The sequence below is a fragment of the Ursus maritimus genome, unplaced genomic scaffold, assembly GCF_017311325.1.
Source record: "Ursus maritimus isolate PB19 unplaced genomic scaffold, ASM1731132v1 scaffold_21, whole genome shotgun sequence".
NCBI lineage: Eukaryota > Metazoa > Chordata > Mammalia > Carnivora > Ursidae > Ursus > Ursus maritimus.
Window position 1 is genome coordinate 50,143,518 of NW_024424564.1, and position 11,114 is coordinate 50,154,631.

Here is an 11,114-nt window from a genome sequence, read left to right on the forward strand (position 1 = left end):
ATATTTGTGTTTGATGCATACATCATTTTCTTGACTTCCTCCACATTTTCCTTTAGTTCTTTGAGAATCTTTAAGACCATTCTTTTAACGTTTTTTCTAGTTAGTTCAAACGTAAATATGACTTGACAGTTGTCCATTCATTGATTCAGTTAAACCACTTTGGAAATGTAGCCAAGAAAATAAATAAAGCCCAGGTTTATTGCAATGTGAATTAGAAAGTTGGAAACAGGGGTGCCTGGGTGATGCAGTTAAGTGTCAGACTCTTGGTTTTGGCTTAGGTGGTGATCTCAGGGTCTTGGGATCGGGTATCACCTTGGCTCCGTGTTCAGTGTGGAGTGAGCTTAAGACATTCTCCCTCTCCCTCTGCCCCCGCCCCGACACACACACACAAAAGCTCTCTCTCTCTCTCTCTCTCTCTCTCTCAAATAAATAAATAAAATCTAAAAAAAAAAGAAAGAAACAACATGCTCTTCTACAGCAGGGAAATTAAGTAGCACCTATCCATGTGATAAAATATTGTCCAGCTTTTAATGTGTGAAATATGTTAATAATATAAAGAAATTTTTTATAATGTCAGGTAAGAAGAGCCAGATAAAAAAATGTGTGGGTGTTATGATTGTGATTGTATAAAAATATTAACAGAGATCCTACAAAGAAATACACCAAGATATTAAGATTTTGTCTGAGAGTGGAATTATAGATGACCTTTAAAGTTCATCTTTTCACTATCTTCCCAATACATATTCCTCATTGAGCATGTATTACTTTCTTCATACTCAAACAAAATTTATTAAGTAAAATATATCTTTGAGCACAACAGTAACTGTAGGGTTATTTTCATGTTAATTTGAACCCCTCCACAACAGGAAATGATAAAGCCTTCATCTGGTGGTGGCTAAAGGATCTGGCTTTAGCATTTTTCTGCCCTAATTCTCTTCCTGTGTCAGTTTGCTTCTTCCTCCTTCTTACTTACTCCTTGTCTACTCTAAAAAATGAGTAACTGAATTTTTTTTCCTTCTCAGGATACCCATTTGTTGTCTATGGACCCCCACAGGTGGGATATGGACCCGCACAGGCAGGATATGGACCCTCACAGGTGGCATATGGACCCTCATCAGGGGTGTATGGAACGCCACAGGTGGGATATGGACCCCCACAAGCAGGATATGGGCCCCCACCTGGGGGATACAGACTCCCACCTGGGGGATACGGAACCCCGCCTGCAGGATACGGACCCCTACCAGCTGGAAATGAAGCTTTACCGGCTACAAATGAAACCCCACCGGCTGCAAATGAAGCCCTGCCTCCAGGATATGAAGTTCCACCTGCTGGAAATAGAGCTGGGTCTAGCAAATTTATGGTAGCCCAGCCTGCTGTGTATGAGCCTTCTCTTCCCCCTGCTTCATCTTCTGAGGCCCATCCACCATCTTTTAGGAATAACCTTTGAAGACTCACCAAGCAAAGTGGCACTCAAAAACCAAAGTCAGGATAAGAAGGCGGACTCAGGTATGTGATTAAAGGCGTGTCTGCAGTAGTGTGGCACCCTGAGGGAGGGCCGTCTTAGGGGGAGGATAAAGCTTTACTTCCACGCCTAGACTTTAGAAGCTGAGTCAACTCTTGATCAGATGGGCCAAAGGAGAAGTAGAATTAGAGCTAATTCCCCAATAATTCGGTTGACATTGGGCTACATTTAACATATGTGAGGGTGGAAAAAGCTTCCTGCCTTTCTCCCCTCCCCCACTCAAGAAACATTTATTATGCTGTTTACTAGGCCCTAAAATATGTTAGAAATACCAAGTTGAACACTTAGTTGTTTTTCAGAGCGTTGTTTATATTATTGAAAGGATGGACCAACCTAAATTTCCAATTGTGAGAGAGAATTTCATAAATCATGGTACATCCATACAGTAGAATATTATGTGGCCATTGAAAATGATATCTGGATGTAGGAAAAACCTTCTTTAAGAAGATAAAAAACAATGAAACAATATAGGAAAGCAGTGATGAGGTTGCCTATATCAAAATTTGAAACTTCTGTATGACCAAAATCAGAAGATGAGAAACAGAATAGGAGAAAGCTAATCTCCAACATGTATGTTAAATAATTTATAGTCAGAATATATGAAGAACAAGTCAATCAAAAAGAAAAAATGGACAAAAGGTGTGAATCCCTAATTCCTAATTAACTGAAGCAGTAGAGCGGCTCAGAAACATTTGAAAAGATGTTCATTCAACTTGACTAGTGTTAGGGAAGTGCAAATAAACATGAGAAAAAATTGTATCTCTAAAGATTTACAAATATTGAAACGATTGAGAAACTTAAGTGTTAGGAAGGAACACATGTGGGGAAAGGTTATTTTATACAATATTGGTGAGAGTGTAAGTTGGTATGAATTTTTGGAAGGAAATTTGGCAGTACCTTTTAAAAGTTAAAAGATACGTACTCTTGATTTAGCAGTTTCACTTCTCAGTACCTGTTCCTGAGAAATCTTTGCACATGTGCACAAAGATGTGTGTAGGAAGTTGTTATTACATTGTTTCTAACATCACAGAATTAAAAATAACCTATGTGTTCACTAATAGTAAATATTTACATAAACTACGGTACATTTAAGGTACATATGCAAAAATTTCTATCTTAATGTTAAACGAGAAAGGCAAGTTGTAGGGATTATATACTACAGTGATTTTCAATCCCATCAGACTGAATGCCCCATAACAAATAATTTGTAATGTCTCCTTTAGATCATTGGAATGAAATTTGTAGACAACTGTGTATGATTCCACACCATTTCAACCAAAATCAATATGTAATACCATAAATGTAATATAAAGAAATAATAGAAAACTAGTTTGTAATAAAATTTTAAGTATTTTAATATATAAATGCTCAAATTCCACCATTCTAGAAGACAACAAAGTAATTACGTGCTCACCCCCTATACATAGATTCACCAAATTTGTAAACGCTAAGAATGCCAACTGATCCGTGTATGTTGTATTAGTAACTTGAGTACCATGCTGGTAATGCCATTGGAAATGTCATTTTCCAAAATGAACAATTTGTGACAAATTTCCAAATAAGAGAGTTTAGTTTTCCCTTGATTCACACAGTGGATGAATTCCTGAAAAGTTCTGTATGTATTAAAATCATGTAAAACAGGGTGAGGCTCTAGGCTTAAATGATGACAAGCACACGTTTCACCTGTATCGATGGCCAGAGATTCATTGGAAAGTCCTGAGGACTTTCATAGGACAGTTGTTTGTTGTGAGGAGCTGCCCTATACTTTTCGGATGTCTAGTATCCTTGACCCCTCACCTAGCAAATACCAACAGTGGCCTCTAACTGTGATAACCAGAAACGTTCCCACTTACTTCATAATTGCCCTCTGGGGGCCAGTGCCTTCCCTGCTGAGAACTATCATTCTAGACTATTCTAGACTATTCCAAGGTTTTCAGCCTCTTAAAAGCTCACTGTTCCCCCTACTTTGACCAGCTTCCTGATTTTATTGGCCTTTTCTTGCTTTTTTTCAGGCTCATCAAGCCACCTAAAAGTGAGGTCTTAAAAATATTAAGTGTTTTTTGATATATAGCAGAAGGCTTTCAGGAGCTGTAGTGTACAATATTACCAGACCCAGAAGACATTTAAACCACATATTTTTTTTCTACGTATATTTTGTATGTAGCTGAAAACATGCTGTACATACAGACACTTTACATTTTGCTAGGGTTCTTTTTAACAGCTTTGAGGTATAATTGATACATTAAAAATTGCATATATTTAATGTATGTATATTTTTTTAAGATTTTATTTATTTATTTGACAGAGAGAGAGCACAGCAGGGGGAGCAGTAGGCAGAGGGAGAGGGAGAAGCGGGCTCCCCACTGAGCAGGGAGCCCTACACAGAGCTTGACCCCAGAACCTGGGGATCATGACCGGAGCCGAAGGCAGCCGCTTAACGACTGAGCCACCAAGGCGCTCCTTAATGTATAGTTTGATGAGTTTCATAGGCTTTTAAGAATTCTTCATAGGGGCGCCTGGGTGGCACAGCGGTTAAGCGTCTGCCTTCGGCTCAGGCGTGATCCCGGCGTTGTGGGATCGAGCCCCACATCAGGCTCCTCCGCTATGAGCCTGCTTCTTCCTCTCCCACTCCCCCTGCTTGTGTTCCCTCTCTCGCTGGCTGTCTCTATCTCTGTCGAATAAATAAATAAAATCTTTAAAAAAAAAATTCTTCATAAATATTGTTAGTGGTTACATGATATTCTGACATGGTTGCGCCATTATGTATTTTCTCGATCCCTATCTTAAGATATTTTAGTTGTTTCCAGGTTTTTGCTATTACAAACAACTTTGCGATTAACTTCTCTTATATAGAGCTTTTTTTTTTTTTCAATCTTGGATTATTTCCTTACAAGAGGTTAGAGTTACTGATTGATCTCATTGTAACAAATAGGAAACCAGATCCTCCTGTGTTGCCAAGGACAGCCTTTCCTAAGGAAGTGGTGGATGTTGATGGGTCTTAAGTGAAAAAGGGGGTTATTGAGTCATATATATTTGAAAAAGCCAGGTGAACAGATTTCTTTACTTCATGATTTCTCAGCATCTTGAATATACTAATGAACATAAACCTCCAAGAGGGAGAGATTTTCAAAATATACATATTTTTTCAAAATTATTTGACCTTAGACTATTTTATTCACTAAACATTTTGTAAAAACTATTACTCAGTGGAACAAACTTTGGGAAACACTTTCTGGAATGAGGGGATATTAGAATTAAAGTCCTGTAAGTGTCTGGAATATGCTAGCCCTTAAAATTTCCCAGCCATGAGATAAGTCAAGGACCATTCTTCTTTCTCTTCCAAGAAAAAAGAGCTTCTTGTCCAGTTTTTAGAGAGCTGGAGATCTTCTTGAAGAAGGCATATGATAATATAGAAAGTAGCTCCAGATTCCTCTTAGAAATTACTGGCATAGAGTCATGGGTCCAGGAAGCTGGCATGTCAGTAACACAGAGACTGCCAGTATGCCCAGACAGCTGTCACAAAGGGAAGACGTAAAAAGGTAAAATGTAGCTATACCCCTTTTCTAAAGGTTCCAAATAGAGAATTTAGACCATATGGATCTTAAATGTGGGTCACAAGTTCCAGATCTCTTTCTCTTAAAATTTTTTGAGGAAAGTGATAAGAATTTTTTTTTTCCTTTTCAGAGTTTCTTCTTTTCTCACTTTTAAACCTCTCTACATGGGCAGAAGTGACAAGGAGAGGAAGAGGGAGAGATTCTACAAACCAGAGCAGTAGGGTTCCCCTCATTCAGCTTTTCAGTTTCTGCTGGAATGTGATGGTAAGTTGGGAATAGGGTCAAGGGATGAGGCCTCTTTTATGCTGGAATAGTTCTCTAAATAACTAATGTCTGGCAGACATATTCTGGGATTAGAATTCTAAAAGAGTAGCAACTAGACTTTGTCTTCTCTTTATTCTAGGTGGATTTAAAAAAAAAGATTATTTATTTGAGAGAGGAAGAGAGCATACCTGAGTGGGGGAAGGAGCAGAGGGGAGAATCCTCAAGCAGGCTCCTTGCTGAGTGCAGAGCCCGACTTGGTTGGGGGTGCTTGATCTCATGACCCTGAGATCATGACCTGAGCTGAAACCAAGAGTCAGATGCTTAACTGACAGCCACCCAGGTGCCCCTCCCTGTACCAGGTGGATTTGAAGTGAGGTCCAGTGACCTAGAAGGGTTAGTAAGTCCAAGTCTCCTGAAGGTGGAATTCCATCAGGTGCTCCCCTGCAAAGGGAACCTGTCCACCTGTTTCACCAGGTTGCCCGAATACAACCAAAGGTTGTGATTGTATAGAGATGGGACCAAGCAGAGCCACAGTTTGGACCCATTTGGAGCTATGTGACACACCTACTCTTAGCTCCCACTCCCTGGTGCAGCTGTTCCCCCAAAGACTCAGTCAGATTCTTTCAGTAAGAAGCATATCCTATAAGGAGAGCTTTGGGTTCTGTGTATTCAAAGGGATCTGGTTTTGCTCTACCTATCACAGGTCCAGTGAGAGTTCAGCTAGGCCTGTTATGTGCTGAAAGCACTAATGCTGGGTCATTCAGATTCCCACTGACATTTTTTAAAAGATTTTATTTATTTATTTGAGAGAGGAGAGAGTACACAAGTTGGAAGGGGGCAGAGGGAAAGGGAGAAGGCAGACTCTCTGCTGAGCAAGGAGCCCAGCATAGGGCTTGGGCTCGTAGGGCTCCACCCCAGGATCCTGAGATCATGACCTGAGCTGGAGGCAGATGCTTAACGGACTGAACCACACAGGCGCCCCTCCAGTGACATATTGGATGCTTCCTTCTTGACTCACTCCCTGAGCTGGTGGATTCTTTCTTCTTCCTGTCTCTTCCCCAGCTGCAATACAGAAACTGCTCTTGCTTTCTGTACTCTGTCTCCTCATTTCCTATTAGGAATACAAAGGGAAAGGAAGAAGGCCTTTTATCTCTGCACTATCTGGTAGAGGACCCACAAAATAAGCATCTAAATACTCTTTTTCTTGGGTGAGTGGGTGCTTATCAGCCTGCTGGTGCAGAGCCTTCCTGGCTTGACTGTCCTGTGGCATCAAGGGGAAAATGTATAGTTGGTGGGATTTTTCAATCCATAGATTAACATATGCAGGAAATATTGCATATCTTTGTTTTCCTTTAAGTTAGTTCTGTTACCAAGATCCCCACCATCATGTGCCCTGCTGGTGGGCTCCCCCAAACTCCTGAGATTATGCAAAGGTGTCCAGATCTTAGGCGGCATCAAGATGCCAGGAAGACCCTTCCAGACATCAGATTACTTCTGAAACAGCCACTGCCCAGTCCCGGTGGTCCCATTAATTCTGATAGCTCGGTTGTTTCCTTATATCCCTGGAATCTTGGGTGCGGCCTGGCAGCTGGGTGTCAGAGATCCAACTCCATGTACTATGTCACCCCTGAGCCCTGGGGAGCAGGACCCCAATGCCTACTCCTAGAGAGATTCCAGTTCCTTTCCCAACCTCTCAGATTCTCCAGTCCCCCATCCCCTCTACTTCTTGAGCACCCATTGTAATCCTAATCTCAGGATTTGGGTTTCCACAGAAGATAATAGAGAGCCTCTGCCTTCATGTTGACTTGGCTTTTCTTGCCCACTGCCTGGCTGCTTGCTTGAAATCATGTATGTGTGACTATGTATAGAATGTAAAGACCCAGTCCAAATTCATACTGCACAGGTTCCCTAGCCATCTGGTAGAAAGCGAAACATGTGGCATCCATGCCATCCTTGACCTGGAGTGCCTTTAGGAGAGAGGAGATGGTGTGGCACACTCGACCATGGACTGCTGGAGAATAAACTTCTTTGAAGATTCTTAAATGGCTCAAGAAGAAGGGTTTCTGTCTAAGGGAGAGGGTCTGTAGATTCAACCAGCCATTTGATTAGTCAAGCTATGTATTTAGTAGCTAATATTTAAAAACTTGTATAATATTTAGTAATCAGAATTTATTATTAAAAATAGAAGTTTTTTAATTGAACTCAGTGTTAATAAGTAGCTACTAATATTGAACACGGTTATTAAATTCCTTTTAAGCTCTAAGTAGTCCTTTGACAAATCTTTGAGTGCCCAAGCCAAAGCCACCAGGGCTAGATTTTTGTGAGAAAAAGCAGGGACACTTTCATCCTCCACCTCAGAGAGAGGTAACACTCGTCTCCTGAGTTTGGAGAGGAGTTACCAGAATGTGCCTTTCTCTCCTCTTTCACCATGTATGTGTCTAGAATGCTTTCTATCTACCCCTTTCCCCACTGCAATACCATAATCCTTTCGGCTGCCTGGCAAAGTTCTATTCATCTGCAAAGTCCCAACTTAAAGGCTCTATGAAACCTTCCTGAACTTCCCAACCAAATTCAGATGTTCTTTCTTTCTCTGTCCCACTCTGTTTTGTGCACAACTCCATTAGAGAGCATTTACAGAGTAAATTGTCATTGCTGGTTTATATGTCTGTCTCTGCCCGGAACTGTGAGTTCTCTGAGGGTGTTTATTGGGCCATTCCTCCTAGTGCTGTAGAGAGGGGACGGTGTTGTTTAAAATATAGTTCCCGTCTTCTAAGAACTTACTGATCAGGGCTTTAGGGCAAAAAGGGAACTAGTTGTTAGGTAATTGTTTGCCTCACTCTGCCACTCTTCTGGAGGATCCAGGGAAAAGAATTTCTGGTTATTATTTTAATGTAGGTTTTATTACTATTTAGGTGTGGTAAGGCCAACAGATCAGGAGACAGCTGCCATTGAGAAGATAATTTGTTATACTTACAGATGCAAAGGCAGGGGCATGCCACGCTACGGGCGTCACACAGGAAAGCACCCGGGATAGGGGAAACTGGACCAGAGCCTTTATTGTGGTTTCCATGGGAAGGAACAGGTGAGGCAGGGTAAGCAGGTTTACGACTGCACAGTTTGAGTAATTTCAGTGGGCTCGGGGGCAGAGAGGCTGTCCCTGGTTGTCTAGTACTGGCCCAGGGACGATTAGACGAGGTAGAGCCTCATAAAAGAGGTGGTAGGGGGAATGGCCCCAGACTGGGTTGCTTCCTTTTGAAAGGCACATTTACTGGCAGGTTGTTTACCATCTTCAGAAACTGGCTAACCTTGAGAGGGGCAGTCCCTTTAGAGGCAGCAAGTCCCCAGATGTCCAAGAGTCAGAATACAGAAAATAAAAGGTATGATTAATACAGTGATAAAACTAGGTCTCTGCCCTTCCTCTTTGGGTTCCCTAACGCTGGGTGGAATCTCTGTAAAACAGGGTGGAAGGTTCTTTCTTCTGAGAACTTTCTCCTGAACTCCTCTTACAGGGTAATTGCCCTTCTGCTTGTATTATTTCTGGTGAAAAACTGTGCCAAACCTATTGGGATTGTTTGCGTGCCCATCTCCTCCATGACCTGCGAGCTCCTTGAGAACAGAGGCTGTATCCCATTGCAGGTTCACCTAGCAGACGGTGCTGCACAGAGTGGGTGTCCAGGAAATATTTGTTGAGGGAAAAGAGATGTGAAAAAGTGTGTTTCTTGATTAATGATGTACTCACACAACATATATGTACACCACTAAGTTCTGGCCACCAGCTGAAGATTATAGCAGGATAAGTTTTATTTGGCAGGCTGTTAGAGAGGATTAGAATTTCAGATTTTAGAGAAAGCTGTCCCTTCTCTGGCTGGTTGAGTTGAACTGTCCTGAAGGCATGCTTATGTTTCACCTCTTCCTACCTCACAGCCATGGCTTATATGGTTCCTACTGGTGAAAGCCACCACTGGCAAGGTGGTCCCATAGAACTCATCTGGTGTTTAAAGGCCTTTGAAAGTGAATTAGTGATCTTTAATTACTGAAGTTGAAGTGCCAGGCAATGTGCTAAGGCATCTCATAAGCATGTCTCACTTTATCCCCATAGCAACCCGGCGAGGTGGGCACTGTTCGTTTCTTCATTTTACAGCTAAGCATACTAAAGCTTGGAGACCTTAGGAAACCAAAGAATCCACACCTATTGAGTGGTGGATGCAGAATCTGAACTCAGGCTGATTCCAGAGCCTGTTACCCTAACCTCTGACTGAGGAACCCCACTCCCGAGCATCATCCTCTTTTCATCCCACAGGTGCCAGGCAGCAGGAGGTGTTTCCTTGCATGCGGTGCCTCGAACCTCTGCGCACATCCGTGAGGTCCTGGTGAGCTCTGAGTCCCTTCCTGGTTCTGGGCTTGATCCCTGGTGGTCAGAGGGCGTCCAGTGTGGTCTAATAGGTCACAGGGGGCTCGGATTTCTCACAGGGCCAGAAGGTTGGTTCTAGATCCTCTGCTGCCATGTAACTGGGGTGTGGGGGTTGGAGAGCCCAAGGCTAGCTGCCCTCAAGTCAGCTAAGCTGGTACAGCAAAGAGGGAATCCTGGCATCTTTGGGTTTTTCTTGACCCACATCAATGGGCTTAGTGATGCCCCTGAGTAAAGAGTATGTATAACAGACGGGAGGTGAAGAGTTTGAGACAGGCAGTAATGATGTCAATTGGCTGGCCCATTTATGAACTAACCAAGCACCCTGCTAGGCTCTTTATAGGCATAATCTAGCAAGGTGAGTGCTTGGACCCCAATCTCACAGATTGAGAAACTGGGGCAGAGAGGGAAGCAAATTGCTTAAGGCACACAGCTGGCTAGTAAGTGGCAGGGCGGGATCTGAACTAGGTTTTGCTTCTCATTCACACACACTCATTTATTTAATGCCACTTGTGTTCTATCTCTCTGCACTTGGGACATCAGTAACCAGACAAAAGTCCCTGCTCTTATGGAGCTTACACTGTAGTGATGCTAAGATGCAGTCAGTACACAGTTATATGATAGAACTAGGCATACCCTATTCAAACTGCAGAAAAAGCAAAGACAGGGAAGTTGATAAGAGTTACGGGAAAGTACAGAGCCAAGTGCGGGAGACCGAGAATGCCAGGGGGTTGGCAGAGGGAGCCGACTGTAGCAGAACCTTGTCGAGTAAGTGATGTCTGAGTGAAGACGATAAAGGAGGTGAGGGAGCTAACCATGCAGATGTCTGCGGAAGAGTGTTCTAGGCTAGTGTGGAGGCAGCTTAATTCCAGGGTGACTCAAGACATAGACGAATGTGAGAAGACTTCTATTCTCAAAGAAGGAAAATGCTTGAAAACAGATTGCAAGCCCACCAGAATGAGAGAGATCTGAGCCAGTCCACGTAATACAGCTTGGGGATGAAGACTGATTTCTAGGTTCTCGTTAGAAAACAGGCCTTCTTCCTGCCTATGTCCTGAGGAGAAAAAAGAAGCTAATGTAACCGAAGAGTCTGGGGTCACCCTGGCTTTACACCCTCGATTAAAGTCTGCTCGCTGTCGCAACACCTCTACCGTGCCCTTGGTCTCTCTGTTCCTGAGGGCATCTGTGATATGTACTGCCTGGCGCTGGTCCCTCGGGACCACCCCGTAGGCAGCTTGGACATGCCTGGGCTCTCGGCTTCCTGGCTGGGCTCTGCACTTTTCTTTCTTCAACAGTTCGTTGTCTGGTTCCGAGACAGATGGATTTTCTTAGTGCTGATGTCTCTGAATCCCCTTGATGGAGTACT

The 11,114-nt window shown here is 42.8% G+C and overlaps 1 protein-coding gene across 2 annotated transcripts in view; it reads left to right on the forward strand.

Annotated features, from left to right (window-relative positions):
• Positions 1-10,892, forward strand: part of WBP2NL (WBP2 N-terminal like) — a 32,633-nt gene extending 21,741 nt beyond the window's left edge. The window contains exons 6-9 of one of the 2 annotated variants that reach the window (XM_040637619.1): positions 1,023-1,506; positions 5,207-5,340; positions 8,317-8,422; positions 9,641-10,892. In XM_040637619.1, the coding sequence (XP_040493553.1) occupies positions 1,023-1,447 (425 nt within the window). In that variant the 3' untranslated portion in view covers positions 1,448-1,506; positions 5,207-5,340; positions 8,317-8,422; positions 9,641-10,892. The remainder of the gene's footprint in view (positions 1-1,022; positions 1,507-5,206; positions 5,341-8,316; positions 8,423-9,640) is intronic. The other variant, XM_040637618.1, reaches the window with a different exon arrangement.
• Positions 10,893-11,114: the final 222 nt, after the last annotated feature.